General features: G+C 38.3%; 1 protein-coding gene across 5 annotated transcripts in view; it reads left to right on the forward strand.

Moving 5' to 3' along the window:
• ELMOD1 (ELMO domain containing 1) overlaps positions 1 to 24,471 on the forward strand; it is a 64,131-nt gene extending 39,660 nt beyond the window's left edge. For 4 of the 5 annotated variants that reach the window (XM_032838367.1, XM_032838370.1, XM_032838369.1 and 1 more), the window contains 6 exons: positions 5,073 to 5,206; positions 8,113 to 8,181; positions 8,682 to 8,705; positions 11,550 to 11,600; positions 12,855 to 12,988; positions 23,063 to 24,471. In XM_032838367.1, the coding sequence (XP_032694258.1) occupies positions 5,073 to 5,206; positions 8,113 to 8,181; positions 8,682 to 8,705; positions 11,550 to 11,600; positions 12,855 to 12,988; positions 23,063 to 23,235 (585 nt within the window). In that variant the 3' untranslated portion in view covers positions 23,236 to 24,471. The remainder of the gene's footprint in view (positions 1 to 5,072; positions 5,207 to 8,112; positions 8,182 to 8,681; positions 8,706 to 11,549; positions 11,601 to 12,854; positions 12,989 to 23,062) is intronic. The other variant, XM_032838371.1, reaches the window with a different exon arrangement.
• Positions 24,472 to 26,930: the final 2,459 nt, after the last annotated feature.

Raw genomic sequence — 26,930 nt, forward strand, 5'->3', positions numbered from 1 at the left:
CCAACCTTTAGAACTATTCATCTGAAATACTTTCTAAATTCACTCCTGAAAATAGATGCTTTTTAGGATGGAGTGCTTCCTTGTCCTTTGCTAGAATACAAAAAGACACTAACAAAATTTCAAGAAAACATTTGTTTAGCTGCCTTAACTTTATCTCATTGAAAAAATGTCAATAGGAGCTGTATTTTTGTGTGAAGGAGTTCGTGCTTTTGTGTATGTAAATACTTACACAAATGACTTGTCTCTGCTAATTAGTGCTATATCTGATATGAATCCCTGAAAATTAAAGAAGGCTCATTCTTAGAAGTAGTTTTCCTTCTTCCCTTTCTGCTCTGCTTAAATTTAGCTGACCTACTGGCTAAGCTTCATTTCCCGTTACTGCCTTTTTTATCGTGTTTTCTGATAGAAGTAGTCAAGTTCAATTAAAATGACCTCAAGGTGAGAAATAAGAGGTGAATGAAAGAAAAAAGTGGTAGAAAACTTAACAGAGAGGCCACAGGCAGCTGAAGAACGCATCAGAATGGCCGTGGTGCCTTCAGAGTAAGGCATCCAGGTGCCTGCTGAGCACTGTCTGAGTTGATCTGTTGTACGAATGCCGCACATTGTGGGTTTTCAACAAATATGGGTGAATGCATGAATTATTGTGGCTCATTAGATACTAAAAATCAAGAACTTTTATGATATACCTTTTATCTGTGGTCATGATTTGAGTTTGTATGTGTTATTTTTTAGTGGCACGACTATAAGAGTTAAGCAAAGTGATGGTTGGTATCTACAGCTGAGCAAACTATAAGCATTTCAGTTCAGATTCTGATCCACACAGCTAGTAAGTTATAAAGCCAGGGCTGTCCACTGCTGCCCTAAGCACTTTGAGGAAAGGTATCTTTTCTACACTCAAGTATCTTGCAATCTAATTGGGGAGATACTATGCATCTACAAAATCACTAAACCTTAACCATAGAGCTCCCTCAAAATAGTTCTTGAATGTTTCCTATGCCCACCACCTTATTCTAACATTATCTTCAACTTGGGCTATTATAATAGCCTTATAATTCTGCCACTAAGTATTAGCTTCCTACATTCCATCTTCTAAAACACTGCTGGAGGGATTATCTAGTCACGTTATTCCTTAGGTTAAAAACTTAAGGGGCGCCTGGGTGACTTAGTGGGTTAAGCCTCTGCCTTCGGCTCGGGTCATGATCTCAGGGTCCTGGGATCGAGCCCCACATCGGGCTCTCTGCTCAGCGGGGAGCCTGCTTCCCCCTCTCTCTCTGCCTGCCTCTCTGCCTACTTGTGATCTCTCTCTCTCTCTGTCAAATAAATAAGTAAAAAAAAAATCTTAAAAAAAAAAACAAACAAACAACTTCAGATTCCCATGCATCTTAACATGGCATTTAGGACCCCTTCTATTTCTGCAAGCTGTATCTCCTGTATCCACCATGCTCTGTCATTCACCTTGACCACAACAGACTGTGCATCCCATATGCCCAGATATTTGCCCATGTGATTCCCTCTATTACCTATTATTCTCACAGCAAAAGCCAGCTCTTTTTAAAATCCTTACTCGTTCAATTTTGAAATCTTCTCTAGTCTCCCCAAGAACACTTAGGAATGGGATCTTTATTCTCTTCTTTAGTCAATTCAAATCCCAAGTCTGATAATAAAATCAATAATAATAAAACACAGCACACATTAATCATCACAGTAAATGTTTTGCAGCATTATTTCACTTAATGGTCACAATAACCTTGTGGTGAGATACTGGTATTATCCCCATTTTCAGGTGAGGAAAATGGGGCCGGGCAGTGAAGTGTTAGAAAGGGCTCCTCGCTATTGCACTATACTACCTCCCAAGGGAGAAACCATGTCTTGTTCCCATTTGTATTTCAAAAGGCTAGGCCGTGGTTTGTGTTTATTTTTTTTTAAGATTTTATTTATTTATTTGACAGACAGAGATCACAAATAGGCAGAGAGGCAGGCAGAGAAAAAGGAAGGGAAGCAGGCTTGCTGCTTCACAGAGAGCCCGATGCAGGGCTTGATCCCAGGACCCTGGGATCATGACCTGAGCCGAAGGCAGAGGCTTTAACCCACGGAGCCACCCAGGCGCCCCCATGGTTTGTGTTTAAGGCCTGATCTTAGGCTGCTTCATCTTTAAAATGGGTAATAATACCCTTGTTACCTAGTTCATAAATTGTTTAGAGCAAGAGTCAGCAAACTAAAGCCTGTGGGCCAAATCTTGCCTCCCACCCATTTTTGTAAGCGAAGTTTTATTGGAATATGTCCATCCATTGATGTGTGTACTACCTGTGGCTGCTTTTGTACTACAATGTCAAAATTAAGTATTTGCAGCAGTGACCATTTGGCAACCAAAGCCTAAAATATTTACTATCTGACCCTTTACAGACAAATTTTGCCAACCCTTGATTTAGAGACTTTGGTAATATATTGCCATATTGTTTAAGTGCTTTGATTTATAAACACAGGAGACCATTATCAGTGCCTATAGTCTTAAAGTATAAAAAAATCTGGATTTTATGATCGTTCAAATATAGGGTGAGATGAAACTGAGTAACATTACTTTATGTTCATATAGATAGCACTGTTCATATAAGTTATTCACATGGACATTTCTATTAAACATTTTCTAACCACATTAATAATAAAGTGAAAATTTAAGGTGGAGTCACGTACTTAATAGAAAATAATAGGAGTTCCTGGCTGTCAGTCACTTGAGCATCTAACTCTTGATTTCAGCTCAGGTCATGATCTCAGGGTCACGGGATTGAGCCCCACATTAGACTCTGCACTGAGCGTGGAACCTGCTTAAGATTCTCTCTCTCAGGTGTCTGGGTTGCTCAGTGCGTTAAGCATCTGCCTTCGGCTCAGGTCATATCTCAGGGACCTGGGATCAAGCCCCGCATTGGGCTCTCTGCTCAGTGGGGAGCCTGCTTCATCCTCTCTCTCTGCCTGCCTACTTGTGATCTCTCTGTCAAATAAATAAATAAAATCCTAAAAAAAAAAAAAAGAACAATTTTTAGCCATTGGTCTAGTCTGTCATGATACATGAAATTATTAAAATGGAATTTCTTTTTTAAGCATTATTCAAACTTTTTATTCCCCTAAAGTATTCATCTAATGAATGAGATTGATAACCTACCAATAGAAATCAAATGTTTGCTTTTGCCATTTCACTCCACTATGTTGGGCCCTAAGATTACTTCAAATTATTGGCTAAATGAGTGTGATGAGCTTTACCAACTGTTTCCTTTCATTCTGGTTTTTTTCATTGTGGCAATAATCAAATCAGTTCCTAAAGAATTTTTAAAAAGAGGACTTTTCGCTCATATTTTTAGTGCTCCTCTGTTGAACCCCAAAATTTTCTGTCCTGATGAATGCAGAACACTGGCAAATTCTCATATGCATAATATAAAAAGGAATTTCTTATTATGCATGTTTGCTATTTTGCTTTCAAGCATAATAGATTTACTTTCTCACCCTTTAGACTGCATTTACCTGTTAAGCCATTAGCATATTATATCCTTTGAATTGCATTTTTTTGGTTAGTGTTTCCTGTCACTGAATATTATGTTCTATATTGTGTCAGATGTGAGAATTCACTATAAAGCAAGCTGTTTCTATATTACTAATATCTGTAAGATTTAAAATTCATACATCATAGAATAAATAATATAGAAGTTGAATTATGTCCAAATAGTAATAAGAAAATTTTTACATTTGCATTTGTCTCTAATAAAGACAAATAATTAATAGTCTAAGAGGTAAATTTGCTTATGTGCCCATCTCTATTTATTAGAAAGAAGAGTTTGAACATTATTTATGTAGCTGTGGGTCTCACTCTTTCTCAAGTAATAGTTTATGTTGAATCTATCTTTCCATAGAAAACTCAGGAAAACAGAACCAGCTCCTTAGACAGTAAATAGCGTAGTGTTTGCAATTTGTATTTGTCATTTAATATATGCTAATTGGAATTAAAATTCTTTTGGGTAACTCTTAAAAATGATAACATACTTTGAGGTCTATTTATTCATGAACACCAGTGACCCTCCTTTATCAAGTTACGTGATGCTTATTTATTCTCACCTCTGCTACAGGTGAGAAATGAAATTCAAGTCAGTCCACTTTTCTTTTTATTAATAATGCTGTAAAAATAATACATGGCCTCAAATTTTTCCCTATTCGCCCCTTACCTTCATTCTCTTACATATTTTTGAGGACCTTGTGTGGGAGATTATGCAGTTATTTATATATTTTAAAGATTTTATTTAATTATTTGACAGACAGAGATCACAAGTAGGCAGAGAGGCAGGCAGAGAGAGAGAGAAGGAAGCAGACTCCCCGCTGAGCAGAGAGCCCGATGTGGGGCTCCATCCCAGGACCCTGAGATCATGACCCGAGCCGAAGGCAGAGGTTTAACTCACTGAGCCACCCAGGCGCCCTAATGCAGATATATTTTTTATCAGAAATTAAAACAAGGGTGCCTGAGTGGCTCAGTGGGTTGAGCCTCTGCCTTTGGCTCGGGTCATGATCTCAGGGTCCTGGGACTGGGCCCCTCATCAGGCTCTCTGCTCAGTGGAGAGCCTGCTTCCCCCTCTCTCTCTGCCTCATTATGATCTCCCTCTCTCTCTGTCAAATAAATAAATAAAATCTTTAAAAATAAAAATAAAAAAAGAAATTAAAACAGAAAGATGTAAAACACTGAAATATACAAGTACACATTTCATAGCCTCCAGAGTAATGACACCGTCACATGTAATGCAGCCTCTGGAAAATTCCACTATATACTCATGAGAAGATGAGAGGGAAAAGGCAAATAACTTCCTAGTTTCATTATGAAATAGTCTTTACCTCCCAGACCCTCTGAAAAGGTCTTGGAGTCCCTTCAGGGAGTCTTCAGAACATGAGAGAACTGCTGTCAAAGATCACTGAAATATGATCAAATCTATATTCAGCTTTGTACACAGCTCCTCCTAATAAAATAGTTTACAAAATCTGCCATAGGAAAGAGTGATTGTGTTTACATCAACAGTTTAACTTTCTGTCTTGTCTGCCAGTTATGGAAATTCCTGAAGCCCAATACTCCACTGGAATCTCGAATTTCTAAGCAGTGGTGTGAAATTGGTTTCCAAGGTGATGATCCTAAAACAGATTTTCGAGGAATGGGACTTCTGGGCCTATACAATTTGCAGTAAGTAAAATGGAGGAGGGTCGACTATTAAAAAGTGATGTCCTGGTCATGTGGAAATGACAAAGCTGAGTTATCAGTTCCAAAAGCCACTTTGCAGACAACTCCAAGAAAATACTGAAGTCCTCTGATAACTCAGGTTCCTAAAACTTATAAAGGTACACCTCTTCCTTTTCTTTGGCAAACTTCATTGTGTTTTAGAAGTGGATCTCAAATGTTTTTATTTTTAATTTTGTATTATGAAAAAATTTAAGTAGATACAAAAACAAATGGACAACTGTAAAGAACCCCCTTAAACTGCCCAGGTTCAGTGATTATCAAAATTTTTAAACACCTCCAACGCTTATTTTTTTTGGCAGAAGTGTTAATGAAATCCTATACTGTCATTTTGCCCTCACATTTCAACTTGGAGCGCTAATAAAATCAGTATTACCTTATACTAACCACAGTGCCATTATCACATCTAACAAAATTAACAGTGACTCCTTGCTGTCATCTGTATCTAGTTCATACTAAAATTTCCCAGCTCTCTCAAAAATGTCTTCTTAGGCTAGTTTCTTCCAATCCAGTTCTATATGCTATCTACACATTGCATTTAGTTATTATGTCTCTCCCTGTCTAATTTCTTTTGACCCCTCCCCAATGTCATAAACTTGCGCAAGACCCCAGGTCAGCTGTCCTCAAAATGTCCCATGGTCTGGATTTTTCTGAAAATTGGAGGTATTCAGAAAGGCCTGAGGAAGTCCAGATTGACATACGAGGGCAGTCCCCATTATCCCCTGCTCAGTCCTATGCTGAGAGGGATGAGAGGCATCATGGCCTGATGGCTGCTTTGTAAAGTCCCCCACCAGCCCTTTATCTAACCATTTCATCCTTCAGTGATCTTCGCTGGATCAGTTAATTAATTGCACAAAAAGTGCTTTTCTAATTCCATGATTCCTCCCACAATAGTTGGCTGGAATTCTGTAAAAACTTGGTTTCCCTTATCAACTATGGTTATTTACTTTCTCTAACATTTAGGCAGGACAGATGCTCAATTTTTCTGTTTAGTTGCCAATTATCAGAGTGAGGAGTTGGTGCCCTAGTTCTCTCATAGTGACCAAATAAAATTTTTTTTTATTCTTTAAATACCATTCTTTTTTTTTTAATCTTTTTTTTATTTGTTATTTGACACAGAGAGAGTGATCACAAGTAGGCAGAGAGGCAGGTGGAGGGGGGGAAGCAGGCACCCTGCTGAGCAGAGAGTCCCATGTGGGACTCAATCCCAGGACCCTGAGACCATGATCCAAGCTGAAGGCAGAGGCTTAACCCACTGAGCCACCCAGGCGCCCCTTTAAATACCATTCTTAATTCATGGTTCTTATATGTTCATCATGATTCAAATAACTGTGCTCATCCTTTTTTTTCATGTTTGAATTAATTCATATGGAGTCACTATTTTTTGAGCCAAAGGGAGTCTTTTCAGTGGTTCTTTGTGTTTATTAGTTAGTTAGGATCCTATTAGTTAGGATACCTATGTATTTTTGTATTATTAATTATTTTTATTAACATATAATGTATTATTTGCCCCAGGCGCAAGGGGTTTGTGATATGGTGAGTGCTGTGAAGTGGAAACCTATGTATTTTTAAAAGAAAGAAAGCCTGGGACACCTGGGTGCCTCAGTCAGTTAAACGTCTGCTTTCAGCTCAGGTCATGATCCCGGGGTCCTGGAATCAAGCCCTGCACTGGGCTCCCTGCTCAGTGGGGAGCCTGCTTTTCCCTCTGGCTGCAGTTCTCCTTGCTTGTGCTCTCTGACAAATAAATAAATAAAATCTTAAAAAAAATAGAAGAAACTAAGCCTTAGTCATTTTTGATGCTCCCTATTTTTTCTCTAGATCTTTGCCTTTATTTAAAAATTGGGATGTTTGATAATCACCTATTCTTTTATGAAATGTTATAAATACCCCATTATTATATAAAATGAAATAGTTTGGTTAAATTTTCTGAGAGAAAATTCTAGAGCTTGTTTTATGCTTCAGATTGATGTGGGAAATATTAAATTAAATCTGTCAAATTAAATAACAGATGCTAATATTTTATTTTGCTACTGTCTTTATGAAATACTTTTTATGATGTATTTTATAAGGTATGTAACTGTACTTTTAAGAAATTTCATTGCCCTTTTTCCCCAGGGTAGAATTTTGCTTTTAGCACCATATTTTCCATTCATCCAGAATTCTTATACCCGTGAATATTCTCTAAGACAAATGTACTTGAAGTACATCGTCTCTCACCTCCTCTACTCTCTTCCTCTCTCTCCCCTGGCTGCTGCCACAGCCCCTCAGCATGTCCCTTCGTCCACGCTGCTTCTGCCTCCTGACGGACCTCATCCTGCCCCTTCATCTATAACCCCTGTAACTACAGATATCTTAGTCCCTGGGGAATGGCGAAGTTCATAATCAAAATTTCAAACCTGTGGTGCCGGGGTGGCTCAGTTAGTTAAGAATCTGCCTTTGGCTCAAGTCATGATCCTGGGGTCCTGGGACTGAGTCCTGGATTAGGCTCCTTGCTCTGCGAGGAGCCGCCTCTCCCTCTCCCTCTGTTCCTCCTCCTGTTCGTGCTCTGTTGCTCGTGCTTTCTCTCTCTGTCAAATAAATAAATAAAAAGCTTTAAAAATAAAAAGATAAAATAAAACTTCAGACGCAGTCAATACATTCCTAAATCTGTGTGCGTTTTACAACTACCCTATTATACTGTCATTACATCTGGAAAATTCTATTATGAAAAGCCGTCTGTTCCCTGGAAGAGCTGAAACAAGTAGAAATCCTCTGCTGGTGTCTCCCTCTGAAAGCAAAATGGCCTGAAACTGGATTAAAATGAATGCATCCAACAGGTATGGAGCTCTGCTCTTCTTTCCCCCCAACCACAGGTATTTTGCAGAAAGAGACGCTGCAGCAGCTCAGCAGGTCCTCTCTGACTCTCTTCATCCAAAATGCAGGTAATTGCTGAAAATAAAAGATGGATTAGGCTTATGGCTTCAGTAGGAGGACCTTCTCCTCTACAGAAATGTCAGTGAGATTCTCAGGAGCACCAAGCCACCAGAAGTGGGGCTTAAAGCTATTTCAAATGAGCCCTTTGGACAAATACTGAATAGGAGGGTTAAAACTTCAGGTACTTATTACAGGATTCAGGATATTAAGTGGCACCGTTCAAGTGAGATGAGTATTTAAAAGGACTGATAACATCGCTGGTGTCCAGAGGATTAAGGAGGTAGGCATGGAAGGAGAAAGCAGAGTCTAAAAGAAAGATTTCAGAGACAAAGGAGCACAGTGGGGGGAACAGAGGGGAGAATGGTGGGCCATGAAGTCAAGGGCCAATTGAGAAAATCCAGAATGCTGAGGTTTTTTTATTTTCCTTGGTAAAAAAATCTAGATTCTAAATACTTTGCATTTTCATTTACTTTTCTATATTCTTTTTTCTTTAACTGATTACATGAAGGGATATCACTAAAGAGGAAATAAGGTATTTTTGTTTGCTTTTGTGTTTTGTTGCTTTTATTTAATTTTAGAATGAGTATGGGTAAGAATTTACAGAAATATAAATTCATGAAAATTTTTCAAAAAATAAACATTTCACAACTTTTCATCTATTATACTTCATTATATTTAGGTTGTGTTTTAGTGAAGGAAAACCAGCTTAGACCAACCTAACAGAAAATATCAAAGGGCCTTTCTACATTCATGGCTGTACCTAATCGGAGACCCATGTTCAGCACTTCACCTAACAGCTGAACATGTCACCACACATGCTCTGACCTCATCTACTCCCCAGAGAGGGACATTTTATTTGGAAGTTTTGTTGCAATTTTGTTCTTCTACTGATATTTCTAATTTCATTATTAAAAATAGTAGTTATTGCCTATGAGGAGTTCTACCACTTTGCAGTCACAATTTTGTATCACTTTTGTCTCCTCAGCATACCAAGATCCTTGTTAGTGTTCATATTCAATAAATTAACACAAAATTTTATCATACCATTCTCAAAATCCAGAAACAGGCTAACTTTGCCCCCACAGCCTTATTATTATACTTATTCAAGCTTCATTTGGCCACGTTCATCAAATTACACTAGACTTTATAAATTTGTATTTATAATCTTTTATTTATAAGATTACATTTTCATTTTCTTTACCTTTATTTGAGAAAAACAGTAAAATCACTTAGCTCTTTCTTGATATAGATATTACCTGGTTAAAATCAAGCTATTTTAATTTTTTAACTGCATTTTCTGAATTGCATATTTCTGTAATATAGAGATTCTGAACTTTCTCCAATTAAAACTCTCTGGGGAGTCTGTGTCTAGACTCAGGTATTCCTGGAAGAGCATTAGAAAAACACATGAACCCTCAATGGCCATTGGGAAATGACAATAAGCTTAAAATATTTTTTTGATTAATCATTATAGGGTGATAAATTTTAACTGCGAGCCATTCTCAAAGCTACGCTTTGTAGTTTTATTTCTTGTGTCAACCATCAGAGAGGATGTATTTGAGAGTTTATGTGTGAATACTCTTATTTAAGAAGAGACTACCGTGTGTGTGGGCGGGGAGAGGAATATAGGTAAAGCCACCATGCTTTTCTCCTCAACCCACCATAAAATTGAGTAGATGAACTTCAAATATTAATCACTTCATATTGATGGTAACTGTCAGTAAACAAAAACTCCAAATGTTTTTAAATGCTACTACCCTTCATCAAGGTCTAAAATAGGTATATACTGACCACTTGTGATAGCAACATAGATTATTTCAGGCCCTGAATACTTCAGATGTTGAGCAGCAGCATATATACTAAGGAAACTCCTCCTGTCTACCCAACAGCAAGCATTATACACATCACTGTTATTGCCCTTGTAAACCTCTATCTGTTAAGTCCTGAAGTAGCTTGAGGGACATAAGTACATTCAATTTTAAGAGGAGAATTCTGCCTGTTGGATTGTTTGTTGTTGTTGCTGTTGTGTGTTTCTTAAAGAAAGGGATTCATTCCATTTAGTCCAGAATATCCTATAAGTGATTAAATGAGTGGAGGTCATTTGGCCTTTTATTTTGTTTAACAAATACAGAGACACTACGTATTTATAAAGCTTTGTTAGGAGAAAATAGGTGCTTATAAATTTGTTTATTTAATGTTTCTTAAATTTCGCCCCTAACTCAGTTTAGTTCAGATATGAATCTTTTAAGTAAAAATCTAATTCCTTTTTGGCTGGTTGGCTGTCTGGTTTGTAGGCAGTTACACTTTCAAAAGAGATGGCATATTTTAATATGAATGAAAGACAGTTACTTTGAATGACCACCAGTCATTTACAGAGTAGAAAGTATATATAGTTAAATATCAATTTTGTATCATGCTTTTGTGGTCTTGTGCTGTGTGTATCACATGGGTGTGTAGTGGTTGCAACTAATTATAGAGAACCCTACTTAGATGGAAGCTTAATATTCATAACTCTAGTTCTGAAATGTTATTTAGTTCAAATGTTAACCACATTTTTTTTTCTGTAAAATGAGGATTGCATTACCCACAAAGAGGAGTGGAACATTATTCCTGTTTACAAAGCACTGGTGGTATGGAGTGGGGGAGAATGGGAAGGACTTGCGAGTCCACAAAGTAAAGAATGTAAAGCAATATTTTCAGAATACTTCTGTGATAGACCCCTTTCTACAAAGACTATCCAGAAGCTCAAATTACAAAATAGACTAAAATGGAACTGCTATAGTTTAGCTAGCTGTCTTACCTTAGACAGAGTAAATGCCATAACACTTGTCAAAACAGAGTTTTTAAAACCTATATATCCTTCCTTCCTCTCTCCCTGCCTTCCTTCCTTTCACTAGTTCACTACTTTATTCATCAATAAACATTTATTTGGCATCTAAAGTGAGCCAGACATCACAAATAAGAATGAATAGGGTAAATGTCATGAAATAAAAAACCAAAAGAAATGCAAGCAGGAATTATGAAAGAGCAAGGGAGCATCTGGTTAGGAGAGACATACCAGGCAAAGGTTCATGGAGAAAGTGTTGTTTGATAATCAATGATCTCATAAAAAAGTACTTTAGTGTTTCACCTTAAGGACTGTCTCCCACTGCTGCACTAAAGGGAATAGGGGATAAGTAGCAGGGCTTTAAATAGTCCCATTTCTGAGCTCCACATAAATTTTACTGTGGATTTTTAATTGATAAAATTTAAATTGGTTAGTGTTTGAGAACTGAGTTATAGACATCTCTGCATCTAGTCAACAGTTTTAATATAAACATTAAAAGAGAAATTACCAATTAGAGATTAAATCCTTTTTTTTAATTCATTCATTTAGCAAATTCAGCAAAGCAGAGTGGGAGAAGAAAAGGATGGATAAAGCAATTGGGTGAGTGTGGGATTTCATATATAAAGATGGTCAATCAGAACCTGAATCAGAAAAAAAAAATGCCCTAAGAATACTGTAAAATATGATAAAATGTCCTGATAAAAATCCACTTGGACTTTTGAAAAAACCTGTTCATATGTTTTTGGATTTATTTGTGGGAATATATGGTACTACTTTCCGTTTGACCAGCTAACAATCTTTACAAAGCTCTAACTATACGGAAATGATTTTCAGAAATCATCATTTAGAATTATAATTGGTAGGGTAGGGCTGTTCAGTTGGTTAAGCATCCAACTTTGTTTTCAGCTCTGGTCTTGATCTCAGGGTTATGAGTTCAGGCCCTACATTGTGCTCCATGCTGGGTGTGGAGCCGACTTAAAAAAAATAAGTGTATCTGATAGGGTTTTTTTTAAAGGATTTTTATCAAGTATCAGGCTATTAGATTATAAATTTACTTTATTGGTTTTTTTTTAAATGCCCCATTTCATTCAAAACTATTTCTGAATGGAGAACTCCTTTTTTTTTTTTTTTTTTTTTTTAATGTGCTGGACTTCTATTACCCAGAGACTGAAGACATCAATTCCATTTAACTTTTGGTAGCCATGCAGGAGAGGTACTAGGAAATATACTCCGAATGTCAAGATACTTACTTAAATTCTGTCTCATTTTGAAAGTAAAATATGATTATGGAAAATACAGAAAATACAGGAAAGCAAACCAAAAAATCACCCTTATATTCTTCCTCTAAGTTAGCATATAGTAACATTTGGCGGCGCTTCATTTTCGCCCTCTTTTTGTGCACAATTGTGAGCAGATAATAAAACACAGCTTGTTTCATGCATAATGTTTCCAATTTAAAGAGTCTTTAGGAATACAGTATTTATTGTCTATAATATATGAGATTACCATAATTTATTTCACCAGTCATCTTTTTTTTAGAATATCCGAATAGTTTCTATGTCTCTGCCATTATAAATACTGCTATAATGACTATCCTTGAGTATAAAGCTCTTCGTTTTAGATTTTGTTCTCTCATATATTTGGAAATGGAATTACCAAATCAAAGCATATGGACTCTTAATTCCCTTGGTTACATTACTGCCATTTACTAATAAATTACAACATTCAGGGTAAAGACTGGGTAGAAAGGGAATGGCACCCTACCACTCTGATAATTCTGCAGTAATTTAACAATGAGGTTATTTTTAAATGCTTATGTGACACACGGTTGGTTTTGTGGTCTGTGCCTTGCAGGTACTCGTTTGCAATTGTGGGCATCAATATAACTGACCTGGCATATAATCTACTGGTGAGCGGAGCTCTAAAAACTCACTTCTACAACATTGCCCCAGAAGCTCCAACACTGTCTCATTTCCAGCAAACATTCTGTAAGTGTCCTATTGCTGAACTATCAATATAGTTTCTATGGAACATTCTCTGCATGGGGCAAAGCTGAGAGATCTTTGTGGTTTGGCTGCTTGGGGATCTTTGAACTTCCCCTTGGGTTTTGATTTTGTTGTTTTCTCATTCAAATACCTAAAGTAATATTTTCAGGCACTGTGGATTTTTCTCTTTCCCAGCTCTTGCATAATATCCACTGTATCAGCTTCTGGCTTGGGTAGCTCTCTCCCTCTAATGCAGCATGACATCGCACTTAAAGAGTGCAGGTTCAGAAGACAGCCCGAGGTGATCTATGTTTGCCAACCTCTCTAAGCCTCGCTTATGTCAGGTATAAAGTGAGTCCTCTTCTCATAGAGTTGCTATGAAGATAAAGTGAGATAATGGATAAAAAGTTCTTATTAGCTCACTCCATAGTTAGTGTTCAGTGAACATTAGAAAGAGGAGATGCTGGTTTAGTGGGTAATACTGATGGCAGTGGGCTGTCAATGGGATTACTTACCCTGCCACCATGAGTACTGCTACAGAAGGAAGTATTAAGGAGGGGCATCCTTCGGGGTTACAGTTATACTGAGCTTTCAGAAGATAAAAACCAAGACTATATGACAGAGCCCTGGGATGGTATTTTCTATTCTTAGAATACTAAAACCTGAATGTCACACCCTTATGGGCCACATACAAACTGGTTTGGAGGAACACGGAAAGATGTTCCAAGTCACCAGGCAACCCAGGCAATTTAAAGGAGAAATGTCATTTAAACCATTTAAACCATGCTTATTGCTCTGAGGGCCTTGTACCCAGGCTTTCTTAGAAATTTTCTAAGAAAATTTTAGTTTTTCTTCTCTTTTAAATTTTTCCAGCTCTTCTCTTCTGTTAATTTGCTGAGCAGGTCTGCACTCTATGGTTAAGACACAGCTGTTCATCCCAAATCCACTGCAGGGGAATACTGGTCCCCACTTCATTTTTACAATGTGACAGAGTAAATGGCAATTTCTTTTATCTAAACTCCTAACTAATAGTGATTATGTTACCTAGGATTTTGTCTTTTTTAGTGTCTGCTTAGTCAGGACTTCTAGTTAGAGATGGCATAGTTAATGCATGCATTATGCTCCTTTTGAAACTTCACTAAAGTTAACATAAAGGCTTTTTCCAAAAAATGATAAACCCACAAGGACAGGAAAAATCAGGAGTGAGGCGGGAAAAACCTCATTTTGAAAGCTGGAAAACAGATGAAGTGATAACTGATTTAGCAGCCCTGACAAAGCAAATCCCAAATAGGTAGTGTGGAAATGTAAGAAGTGACCTGATTTATTCCATGGGAGCTCCCAAAAGGTTCAGGAATTGGCAGCATTACGTGTCTCTGGAAATAGGGGTGAAGGCAGGATCAATAACAAGACTGCTTGAAAATATCTTAAGAAACTCTTAGAGGCCCAAATCCCCCTCCCTAGGACACAGCTTCTGCCCTTCCCTGCCCCGCAGGAGAGTCTGGTGGATTATTCTCTAGAGAGTTAAAGGGTCTCCTTTAGTCTGACGACAATCAGGTACAGGTACTGGCGAACCACACTGGAAGTGATGAAGGGGACTGAGTTGTGCAGGCGGCTTCTCCTTCCCCATTCCTCTAACTTCGACAGCCAGTCATGAGAGTGACAGGGCCTTCTCTGGCTTGTTGGAGCAGCCCAACAGAAAAGAGCTGAAGATGCTGACCTCTGGGTCTTCCCAGTGGAACAGCCCAGCCATATCACTCTATAGTCGTGCTCACACCCAAAAGCCCTCCCTTCCAATAAGCTTTTAGTCCCTGGCTTTTTATTTAGTAAAAAATATTAAGACAGCCAAGGATTATCAGATGTCTCAGTGTTAAAAACATGTCCTCAAATTCTTTGACAATCCTCCCATTAAGAGGTAGGGTTTGTTCCTATTACCCCTTGAATCTGGGCTGACCTGTCGGTTGGCCAGTAGAATATAGCAGAAATGACACTATGTGATTTGCAAAACTACGTTAGAAAAGGGTTTTGCCTCAGTCTCAGAGACTGAGCTGCTTTTGAAGGCATGAGCCACCATGTAATGGATTGATCTCTAAATGTTATAAGGAAGTCTAGGATATATGGAGAAACCATACATAAGTGATCTCACTGACAGCTCCAGATGAGGCCATAGCCGACAGCTAGTGTCCCCACAGACATGTGAGTGAAGATACCTTCAAGTGATTCGTGCCACCAGATATCACCACCACACCCTTCAGGCCTTCCCAGTTAGACTTCAGACATTGTGGAACCATCCCTCCAATGCCCTTTCTGAATTCCCAATCCACTGAATTCATGAGTGTATTAAATGGTTGTTTTAAGCCACTGGATTTTGGAATAATTTCATAAGCAGTACTAGATAACAAGAACAGTAATGAAAGCCTCAAGCATGAAAGAGAGTCCAAAACAGCAGAAATAAAGCCACTAGAAGAAAATAGACAAAATCCAGCATCCGTTCCTGATTAAAACGCTTCAAAGTATAGGGATAGAGGGAACATTCCTGAACTTCATAAAATCTATCTATGAAAGACTCACAGCAAATATCATCCTCAATGGGAAAAAGCTTGCAACCTTCCCGTTGAGATCAGGAACACGACAAGGATGCCCACTCTCACCACTCTTGTTCAACATAGTATTAGAAGTCCTAGCAACAGCAATCAGACAACAAAGAGAAATAAAAGGTATCCAAATTGGCATTGAAGAAGTCAAACTCTCTCTCTTCGCAGATGACATGATTCTTTATATGGAAAACCCAAAAGACTCCACCCCCAAACTACTAGAACTCATACAGCAATTCAGTAACGTGGCAGGATACAAAGTCAATGTACAGAAATCAGTGGCTTTCTTATACACTAACAATGAAAATACAGAAAGGGTAATTAGAGAATCGATTCCATTTACTATAGCACCAAGAACCGTAAGATACCTGGGAATAAACCTAACCAAAGAGGTAAAGGATCTGTACTCGAGGAACTACAGAACACTCATGAAAGAAATTGAAGAAGACACAAAACGATGGAAGACCATTCCATGCTCTTGGATCAGAAGAATAAACATTGTTAAAATGTCTATACTGCCTAGAGCAATCTATACTTTTAATGCCATTCCGATCAAAATTCCACAGGTATTTTTCAAAGAGCTGGAGCAAATAATCCAGACATTTGTATGGAACCAGAAGAGACCCCGAATCGCTAAAGAAATGTTGAAAAACAAAAATAAAACTGAGGGCATCATGTTACCTGATTTTAAGCTTTACTACAAAGCTGTGATCACCCAAACAGCATGGTATTGGCATAAAAACAGACACATAGACCAGTGGAACAGAGTAGAGAGCCCAGATATGGACCCTCAACTCTATGGTCAAATAATCTTCGACAAAACAGGAAAAAATTACAATGGAAAAAAGTCTCTTCAATAAATGGTGCTGGGAAAACTGGACAGCCATATGTAGAAGAATGAAACTCGACCCTTCTCTTACACCGTACACAAAGATAAACTCGAAATGGATAAAAGACCTCAACGTGAGACAGGAATCCATCAGAATCCTAGAGGAGAACATAGGCAGTAATATCTTTGATATCAGCCACAGCAACTTCTTTCAAGATATATCTCAAGGCAAAGGAAACAAAAGCAAAGATGAACTTTTGGGACTTCATCAAGATCAAAAGCTTCTGTACAGCAAAGGAAACAGTCAAGAAAACAAAGAGGCAACCCATGGAATGGGAGAAGATATTTGCAAATGACAGTACAGACAAAAGGTTGATATCCAGGATCTATAAAGAACTCCTCAAACTCAACACACACAAAACAGATAATCTTATCAAAAAATGGGCAGAAGATATGAACAGACACTTCTCCAATGAAGACATACAAATGGCTATCAGACACATGAAAAAATGTTCATCATCACTAGCCATCAGGAAGATTCAAATTAAAACCACATTGAGATATCACCTTACACCAGTTAGAATGGCCAAAATTAGCAAGACAGGAAACAACATGTGTTGGAGGGGATGTGGAGAAAGGGGAACCCTCTTCCACTGTTGGTGGGAATGCAAGTTGGTGCAGCCACTTTGGAGAACAGTGGAGATTCCTCAAGAAATTAAAAATAGAGCTTCCCTATGACCCTGCAATTGCACTACCGGGTATTTACGCCAAAGATACAGATGTAGTGAAAAGAAGGGCCATCTGTACCCCAATGTTTATAGCAGCAATGGCCACGGTCGCCAAACTGTGGAAAGAACCAAGATGCCCTTCAACGGACGAATGGATAAGGAAGATGTGGTCCATATACACTATGGAGTATTGTGCCTCCATCAGAAAGGATGAATACCCAACTTTTGTAGCAACATGGATGCGACTGGAAGAGATTATGCTGAGTGAAATAAGTCAAGCAGAGAGAGTCAATTATCATATGGTTTCACTTATTTGTGGAGCATAACAAATAGCATGGAGGACAAGGGGAGTTAGAGAGGAGAACCATGAGAGACTATGGACTCTGAAAAACAATCTGAGAGGTTTGAAGGGGCGGGGGGTGGGAGGTTGGGGGAACCAGGTGGTGGGTATTAGAGAGGGCACGGATTGCATGGAGCACTGGGTGTGGTGCAAAAACAAGGAATACTGTTATGCTGAAAATAAAAAAATAAAAAAAAGAAAATAGAAACTATGCAGGGAGAGGAAAACTTGAAAACTATGTATTATTAATATCTGCAAGGAATTAAGAAAAGAAATTATAATTATGAAACAAGAACAAGGTGCCACAGAAAGAACATTCAAAAGACAAAGAGTGCTCTTAGAAATTAAAAATCATATAGCAAAAATGAAAGTGCCAACAAGGATTAGAAGATAAAGCTGAAAACACTCCCAGAAAGTAGAACAAAAAGTATAGATGAAAAATAGAAAATAAAAGTCAAGATATTAAATGACCATTTTAGAAGTCTTATATATGAATAATGGAATTTCCAGAAAAAGGAACAATGACACTAAAGGGAGGGAATCAAAGAAATAAATCAAGAAAAATTTCCAGAACTAAAGGATGAGTTTTCATAATAAAAAAACCCCAGCATAATAGAGATTAAAATATATTCACACTAAGGTCCTTGTCACTGTGAAATTTTATGACACCAGAAAGAGATGATTCTAAAAATTTCCAAAGCTGCCACATGATGGATCGGGAATCAAGATGACACTGGAATTCTCAACAGCAACACTGTTCTAGAATACTCTAGAAGAGAGTGGAATAATGTCTTCAAAAATTTAAGAGAATTTTTTTAGAATCTAAGGGCATATGACTTCAAGTTAGATTTCTATACCCAGGCTAACTTCCCAATTAAGTGTGAGAAAACAATAAAGACATATTTTAAATGCAAGGTTTTAAACATTTTACCTCCTTGTACCATTATTAGGGAGATCCTGAAGGATATGTTTTCACAAAGAGAGTAATCCTGAAAGAATAAATGGGGTCCAGAGAGTAGGAAATCTATCACAGGAAACAAGTGAAGAGAATCGTCAAGGATGAAGGTGAAGGGAAAGGCCAAGGCGCTATCTGTGCAGCAGGATAAGAATAATAAATCTAGATTGTAACAGGTCGGAAGGCTCTGGTAGAGACTCTTTGAAGACTATGAAACTGATGGAACATCTACTGTGTTTGAATACACTGCAAAGATGGTGGCATTGGTTAGAGTTCAGTGGGTGAAAACTAAGCAAATATAAACAGAGAGGGCGGCTGATGATACTACACAAAGAAAATTGTTAGAAAACATGTGATAATGTGGTTGGAATGCGTGAAAGGGAGCTAAATCTTCATCTTCTTACAAAGCTAGCCCAGAATATCAAGCAATGGCAATCGTGTTATATAAAGCTATATATAATCAAATATAATCAAAAGAATCAGCACAAGAATTGATATGTTCCTTTAGGGAAGCAGTAATTAAGGTAGAGGTGCTGCTGGTTTTGTGTTTTTTTGTAAGAAGCCTTGTTAAACTATGAGACTAAACTATGTGCACGAATAACGTAGATAAAAACAAAGCAAATTTAAGAATACATATACTTTATAACTTGTTAATAATGGAAAATGAAAGTCCCTGAATTGATAGGCCTTCAAGACAACTGTGGCCCAAATGAGTAGCATGCAATAGGGTTACTTATTTCCCAAGGCCCTCACCAGGTTTTAGAAAGAGCAGCAGTCCCCTGTGAACTCGTGCAGAGGGACTCGTGCCTCTCCAGAGGAAGCAAACTGTGCCCTGAATTTACTGTTCCTCTATCAGACATGATCAGTTCTGCACGTTTCCTCTGTAATATTCTTGCAATTACCTGTGTCCTTGCTTATGTCTCTGCTGTCTCCTAACTGAACACAGTGAAGGAAAACCAAGATACATTCAAGCAACAAATATACTGCAGGCTTGGGCTGGAAAGCCAAATTAGTATTCTAAACGGGTATTTCATCTAGGTGAAGAAATAGAAGAAAATAATAGCTCTATCATTCTGACTTTATAGTATTATTCAGTGAAAACGGCACTGCCAAGGCAATATGCTACAAAAACTGCATTCAATATAAAGCCCCACTGAACATACAGTTCCACTGAAATGAAGTAAGCCTGGGTGTAGTGAGCACAAGGAAAATATAATGATCAGAGGAAGAGGAAAAAGAATCATCTTTCCTTTGACCTTCAGAAGAAGGGGCTATTCAGTAAGAATAAGACCCAGAGAAAGAGAATACACTAGGAAAGGCGGCAGGTACAGTGGTGAAAAGTAGCTGATTTCTAGTTCTCCCTTCCAGCTTCCGGCTATATTGTGTAACTGTACACTATTCAAATATTTTTTCTAAGCCCAATGTTCTCATTTGTTGAATGAAGATATATGTGCACTACCCACTCTACAAAGCTGTTGTAAGAATTAAGAGACTGTAAGCAATAGCCTGGTCTCACTTTCCTCTCTCTACTTTCCATGCCATTTTGTTAGCTTCCTTAGCTACTACATCATTAGCTGAAATTGTCTCCCTGGGTGTCACTCCTCAGAGACAGAGAACTGGGGAGCACAGGAACTGTACCTTTTTTCTTGTATCTGCTGCATTTTTCTTAACTGGCAGGTAAGCCAACTGATCAATCAACCCAGTGGATAAGTGAACACTCTGTAATGTTATAAAAATGAGTAGAGATTCATAATTATAATATGTGCCCTGGAAGCCGAGCCACCGTTTCTGCATTTTGATTAAAATCACATTATACAATCTCTATTTTCCCGGTGTGATAGCGAGAATCTGCAAGCTTGTACTTCACTTTTGTACCCTGAGATCCTGAGAAAGGATCCTGAGAATAGTGTCAAATTTTTAACCACCCAATTTCTAGTCTTATCCTTGCCTGCCTTTTGTTTTTTTTTCTTGCTTTTTAAACCTTTCTAAATGTTTTTCTGTAATTGCATGTAAGGTAGAAAAATGGAGACACCAAATGGATCTGCATTCTTCTAACACTCTTCACCACAGTAGATCACCATTAGAATGAGTTGCCAATGTACAAGCACACTGTGGAAGAGTGACTATTTTTATATATAAGATGCAAAAGTGAGTTCTTCATTAAAAGATAATTTTTACAGTGCCTGTTCATTATTGTCAATGTGGGTAAAGACCTTATCACTCATGAGGTAATAATGGGATTCTAATTCACCATGTGTGATTTTAATTCATAGTACTAAAACCTGACTCTATTATATACAAAACATTTCAAGTGTGTTTATAGAGGCCAAGTCAGGAAAATTATGTATTTTATATAGCTCTGGAAGGAGAAATTTTAAGTGGTCGTAGATTTTACTTAAAACCATAAAAAGTGTAATATTTAGGAAAAAGCCAAGGGAACGTAAAAAGAGGGCATCTTTTAGAACAATGGATCTTAAATTTTAGTGACCTGAGATTCATTTTACTGCACTGCAGCTGAATCTGGGTTGGGAGGTCTGCACTCTCAGAAGTGCGCCACAGCATTTGTGGGATACTTTAGGAGTTTGCACAGTCACTGAAATGGACAGATGACTGAATTCTTTTGGTTGAATAAGGTGCTGAGATTAGAGGAAACCACTTCCTCTTGGTGTGCACTAAACCCCAAATAACAGTAAGCAGACTCCCAGTCACGGCACGTGAGAAATGGTGAGGAGAAACAGGGATGCTTAACCTAGAAAAGGTAGAAGCTCAGGGCATAAGAGATGCTTTAGTTACCTGAGCTGGAGAAGGACTGAATTTGTTCCAAGAAATACAGGATAAAAGATTTTGGCCCAGTGTGATCAAAAACCCTTTAAGAATCAGGTTCTTCACATCCATGGCACAGGCTAATGTCAGTGTTATCACCAGAAGAGCTCAAGGCTAGATGCTGCCTCTGGGACTCCCAGCACCAGACATAGCAGAGGTGGACTGGACAGCCCCTGGGATTGCTGATACCTGTGATCTGGGGCTTCCCTGAAGTTCCCAGACGTTTCCCTGACGGTACCCATAACAGTGGCAATGGGCCCTGGGGTGTGGCCCAGAGGCATGTGAGTGAGAGTTGCTATATGTCCCCATCGAGAGATATTAAAAACAGACACATCAGTTAATATGCTTGGAGGGCCTAAAGATAACCCAATCCTTAAAAAAATGCAATGGTCACATGCTGCATGGAGCACTGGGTATGGTGCATAAACAATGAATTCTGTTATGCTAAAAAGAAATTAATAAAAAAAAAATGCAATGGTCAGACCCCCAAAAAAGTAAAATAAGTTTTCTCTCTCCTTACTACCTTTCTTTCTATAGTTATAGAGACCATATACTTAAAAATGTAAAGCATATTTAACAGTGTGTTTAACCAGGTATGTTTGTGGAAGTAGACCAGTATCTGGAAGTGTGTTGGGGTGGGAAGGAGTTTCACTTCTAATTTTGTATTACAGTGAGACATGGTAAGGATATTTTAGAACATGTTTATGGACCTATGTTAAAAGTTTTCTCATGAGTAGCTAATTAATAGAAAAACAAATGGGGTTTTTTTGGTTTTTTTGGTATTTTTTTACTATTAGCATTGAGAATGTTTGCTCCCAAATTCTCTCCCCATGCCCCTTATCATTTCTGCTGCTCACTCCTTCCTGTGGAGGTGGAAGAGCTAGGATTCAAATCAGGTTTCCAGCTTCAGAATCCATCTCCTATATTCTGCTCCTTCTAACACTAAAACCAAGAAAATCTTCCGTAATGTTTGGTTTTTTAAACTAAGATTATTTCCTTAAATGTTTTTTTCTAACATATAATGAGACACCTGAGCTTGTAATAGGTTTAGTACATGCAAATATCTATTACTGTCTTTTTTAAAACCTAGTCACATTTCAATTCTGAATGTGGTGGGGCGGGGGAGGGTAAACAGTGGGGAAACAGAACACAGTGAATAAATTCAAATACTTAACATTTATTCCAAAAATGTTTCCAATCCAGATCATTCATTGATAACACTTTTGAGACACAGAAGTATTTGAATATGACATTATGCTTCAGAGCAAGAAGGTCTTATTAACAATTTCATGTAGTTTATTGACCAGTCTGTGTTGTTCAGAGTTGATTTACAATTTGTATTGTCTCACAATAAACTGTCAGAATGCATTTGTTTGATTTGTCAGAGTAATTTAAAACTTTACTCAAATCAAATATCAAGAGGAAAAAAAAGCTGAGTGGAGTAATTTTGAAAAATCAGACCATTATGTTAATTTAATCAGGAGGGGAAGGATGAAGTAGTCACTTGTTGGCCTTTCAGATTATGTTCCAGATGTGATTCATATTCAAGAGAGGGCGGGACTGATTTGTCTTCCTGGGAAGAGTGACAATAATTCCAAGACCAGTTGCAAAAATTTGCATATTGGTAGCGTCTACTGCACTAGTTTTAAAGAATAAACTTTAACAGTAGTATCTGCTGCATTTTGATCTCTTCTTCGAGCTCCATGGTTGCTGTCATTTGGTCTGACATCTCTTTCAGCATTCAGTGATTTCGAATGTGATGAAGGACTTTTTTTCCTCCTGCATTCTTATCACTGTCTTATCTCTAACAGGCTATTTGATGCATGAGTTTCATAAGTTTTGGATTGAAGAGGACCCCATGGACATAATGGAATTCAATCGTGTGCGGGAGAAATTCCGCAAGAGGATCCTAAGACAGCTGCAGAACCCAGACATGGCATTGTGCCCACACTTTGCTGCCTCAGAAGGTTTAATCAACATGTAGTCACCCACGCTGGTTTTAACAGATACCCCGGAACACTGCCTCATTGTCGTGTTAGATCCCTGCTTAGGTCCCAGCTCACACACTGAATGCACAGTGATTGTATGCATGCCTTTTGGTACAGTATTTTCATCTCTTGGTCATAATTACCAGATCCCCAGATACCACTATTTGGAGGATCTGTCATCCAGTGACTGTTCATATTGTGGCATTATGCAGTGTTACATTTGCCTTGACACCCAGGTATGGAGAGAGTTTTCTATTTTTTTAGATCGTTTTCCTCCCCCTCATAATTCAGCATTGAAGAACTGTATTTCTCTAGCTGTATTTTGTATGTAAGAGATTTAGATGAATCTTGTTCTGTGAAAGCCTTTTAATTTATTGATCTGTTACACGACTACTGCTGCTAGCTCTTCAGGCCAGGTTTACGCTTGGATCTCATTCCACTAAAGTATATGACTTTCAAATAATGAAGACAGACAGACACACGATAAGCCAAACCATTCCTGCAAACACAGCCCCGCTTCATGAAAATGTAACGAGGCTTACAAGAAGCAGATTTAGGTAGGTGCTGTTTTTGTTTGAAGAACCACAGAATTATATTGTATCCTTCCGCAGCTGCAACTGTGTCATAGTTAGATGGACACCAAATTATTTTACTCCCATATTTTTACTGGCTTGGATGCCTAAATAAGTTTATGATACTTGGAGCCTCGGAAAAGAAGTATGCATACTTCAAGCTGCAAAAGGTTTTTCACTGCCTGCCTCTTGCTGAACTCAGAGTTATACCCTGGCACTGTTCTGATCCAAGCATCTTTGCTTGGGGAACCCAGTGCTGACTGGTTTGTTTTCAATGTCAAGAGGTTACATCAAAAAACAATGTGCAAGAAAATGTGTTGCAAGAGAGGGACCTAAGCTGTGTCCTTCTGTAATATTTCTTGAAAATAATGACCTTGTCTTGTATCAGTGAAAAAAGTAAATTGCTTGGAAGGGGAAAAAACATCAAATCATTCCAGAACTGCTAAAAATCGTTTTAAAAACCATGATTTAGTTTGGAATTATGACTGTAGTCTGTTGAATAGTATTTACCATGGCATTTCATACCCATGGTATTTTATACCTTCTGACTATCAATTTTAGTATTATTAGACATTTGTGTAATCACTTGCTTATTTAAATGAAGTCTGAGTACTGCCTAACTGTCATTATATGAATAAATTACATGTCATCCTACTGTAACGTATAGTGGATTTCATTTTAATATTTTTGTGCTTGTACAGCTTCTGAATATGCAAATATGTGAGTGGGTAGAATGTCAAAGACAGACAACCTAGAGCTGAATATAAATCACGCCATCATTCAGAGTAACCAGGTGTAAATTAGAGTGTGTCATGTCTGAGAGACTTCTATTTAATCTTGAGGCCTGATGGTGCTTTAATGAAAGAGTAAGATCCAGCTTCCTCTTTGTGACTTCCTATAAAGCCTGGCTTATCTACTGAGAGACAACCGATAAAGGCAACGTTAAGCTGCCTTTTGTTTCCTTGTCCCTTCGAGCTCCTCGGGGACTGCGCTACACTTTCTCTCTCAGCTGCATACCAGGTGGCAGCGTTTTGCGCTGCGTCTCGTACAGCCTGTGCCCTTCGACAGAACGGAGAAGGGAAGGAGGTGATGAACACGTGACGTGTATCGTGAGGAGTGACAAGAATATAGATTCCTCTCCAGGGTGAGAACGTGTGAACCTGCCAAACGGCCAGTCCCGGGAGCCGTGAGGGTGCCTGCGCGGTCAGTACAGCCTCTGTCAGCCACATGCGCACCGTCTCCGTCCGTCCGCCACGGCCCTGTGTCACTGACGCGGCGGGATCGGACGTGACGTTTACACCAGCTCGCGTCTCTTCTGCTCAGGTAGACACAGCTGATGGTAACAAAGCTCAGAGTGTTCCCTCCCAGCTCCTTGCATCTCTCTCTGTTGTACCCTAACATGGCTGCACAATTTTAGGATGAACAAACTGCCAGCTCCATCTAGTTCTGAGTATTATTAGACTTCGCGTTCACACCTCTTTGTGAAAGATGTGTCTACCCAGTAACATGAAGTGAGGTGAGAAAAAGAAGAGGAGAAGGTTTCAAAAGAAAAAAAAAAAAATGTGTAATGTGTATGTGTTTTCCCCTTGAGCATTCTTAGCTTGCTTATCTTTATTCCATGGAACAAGGGCTGACCACTTAAAATGTAAATTATGTGGTAGGGCTCTTACAAGTTTTCCAAAACACTGCTTGCTATGATAAAAACACAATCCTATTTATGCTAAAGAAAGAAAACTCTTTGAAGCATCATTTTGGAAAATTATGACTTCCATTTGACTTTCCTTATCACAGTTCTTATTATTGTAACTGAAAAAATAGTTTTTGCCTGATAACTGACCATCTTTTCCACTTTAAAAAAAGTTAAATAGATACCTATTTCAAAAGGTAGGATGACCTTACAATATATCTTCCAAGGCTCAAAACTTTTAAGAGAAAAAGAGGATGCTGTTAATAATTTCTTTAGAACAACAGTGTGAACTGGGACAGTATAAGGAAACTGAGATGTTAGGTGCCTGAGAGAGACCAAGAAACAGACATAAGTAGGGACTGTCTACCCACAACTCAGACTCATGCGACCTGGTTTCTTCACACTGAAGCCTCTGGCAGAAGTACATCACAGGGATACAGACACTTTGATATCTAAGATATTACCCAACATCTTAAAGACCCATAAGAAGCACAAGCTTTATCTAAGAAGCTCACATGAATAGGCTAGGCTTATTTATAGAAAGTCAGCATAGGGAAACAAAACCCAGCAATCAAACTCCATGGCCCTAAATTATCTTGATCTGTGAACAGATGGGGCCAGAACCAAACTGAAGAAATATCAGGGGCAGACCAGAGTAGGGGAAATGTGGGAATCAGGCATGAGAAACAGAAGGAAAAGGGGACAGGAAAAAAAAGTGTCAGTTAGGTCCATAACCATACCTAGGAAACTTTGAGCCTCAGTGACATACTGTATCAAAGTAATGCCTCTAACTCTTCAGGGAGCTTAAAGTAACTGCTATAATCTGGAAACAAAATGGCAGAAAAGCAGAATCAAGTACAACATCAAGTCCTAGAATGACACAGGTCCTAGTATGGAGTCCATTTCAAGAGGGAACATGTAGTGAGTGCTGATGCTATGTGCCAAGACCATGCTAGCCTTTATTTGCATTAGTTCATCTCCCCAACAGCATACAAAGTGAAATTGCTTCCTTTGTTTTTTAGACAAACAGGCTTATAAAGTCAAATATATTTCCACAGGTCTCAAGAGAGTGAGATATCACCTCACACAGCAAAATCTTGGTGAGGATGTGAAGAAAAGGGAACCCAGGTGCACAATGGGTGGGAATGCAAACTCGTGTAGCTACTCCGGAAAACAGTGTGGAAGATCCTCAAAAAATTAAAAATAGAGCTATTCTATGATCCAGCAATTCCATTTCTGGGTATTTATTCAAAGGAAATGAAAGCACTAACTCAAAAAGGTATCTGCAACCCCAAGTTTACTACAGCATTACTTAAAATAGCCAAGACATGAAAACAACTCAATTGTCCATCAAATGATGAAAAATATATATATACATATATGTTTTCTTTACTCATATATTTTGCATACACAAACATGCACGCATGTGCGC

The sequence above is a fragment of the Lontra canadensis genome, unplaced genomic scaffold (assembly GCF_010015895.1).
Source record: "Lontra canadensis isolate GAN:19392208 unplaced genomic scaffold, GSC_riverotter_1.0 scaffold104, whole genome shotgun sequence".
NCBI classification, from domain to species: Eukaryota; Metazoa; Chordata; class Mammalia; order Carnivora; family Mustelidae; genus Lontra; species Lontra canadensis.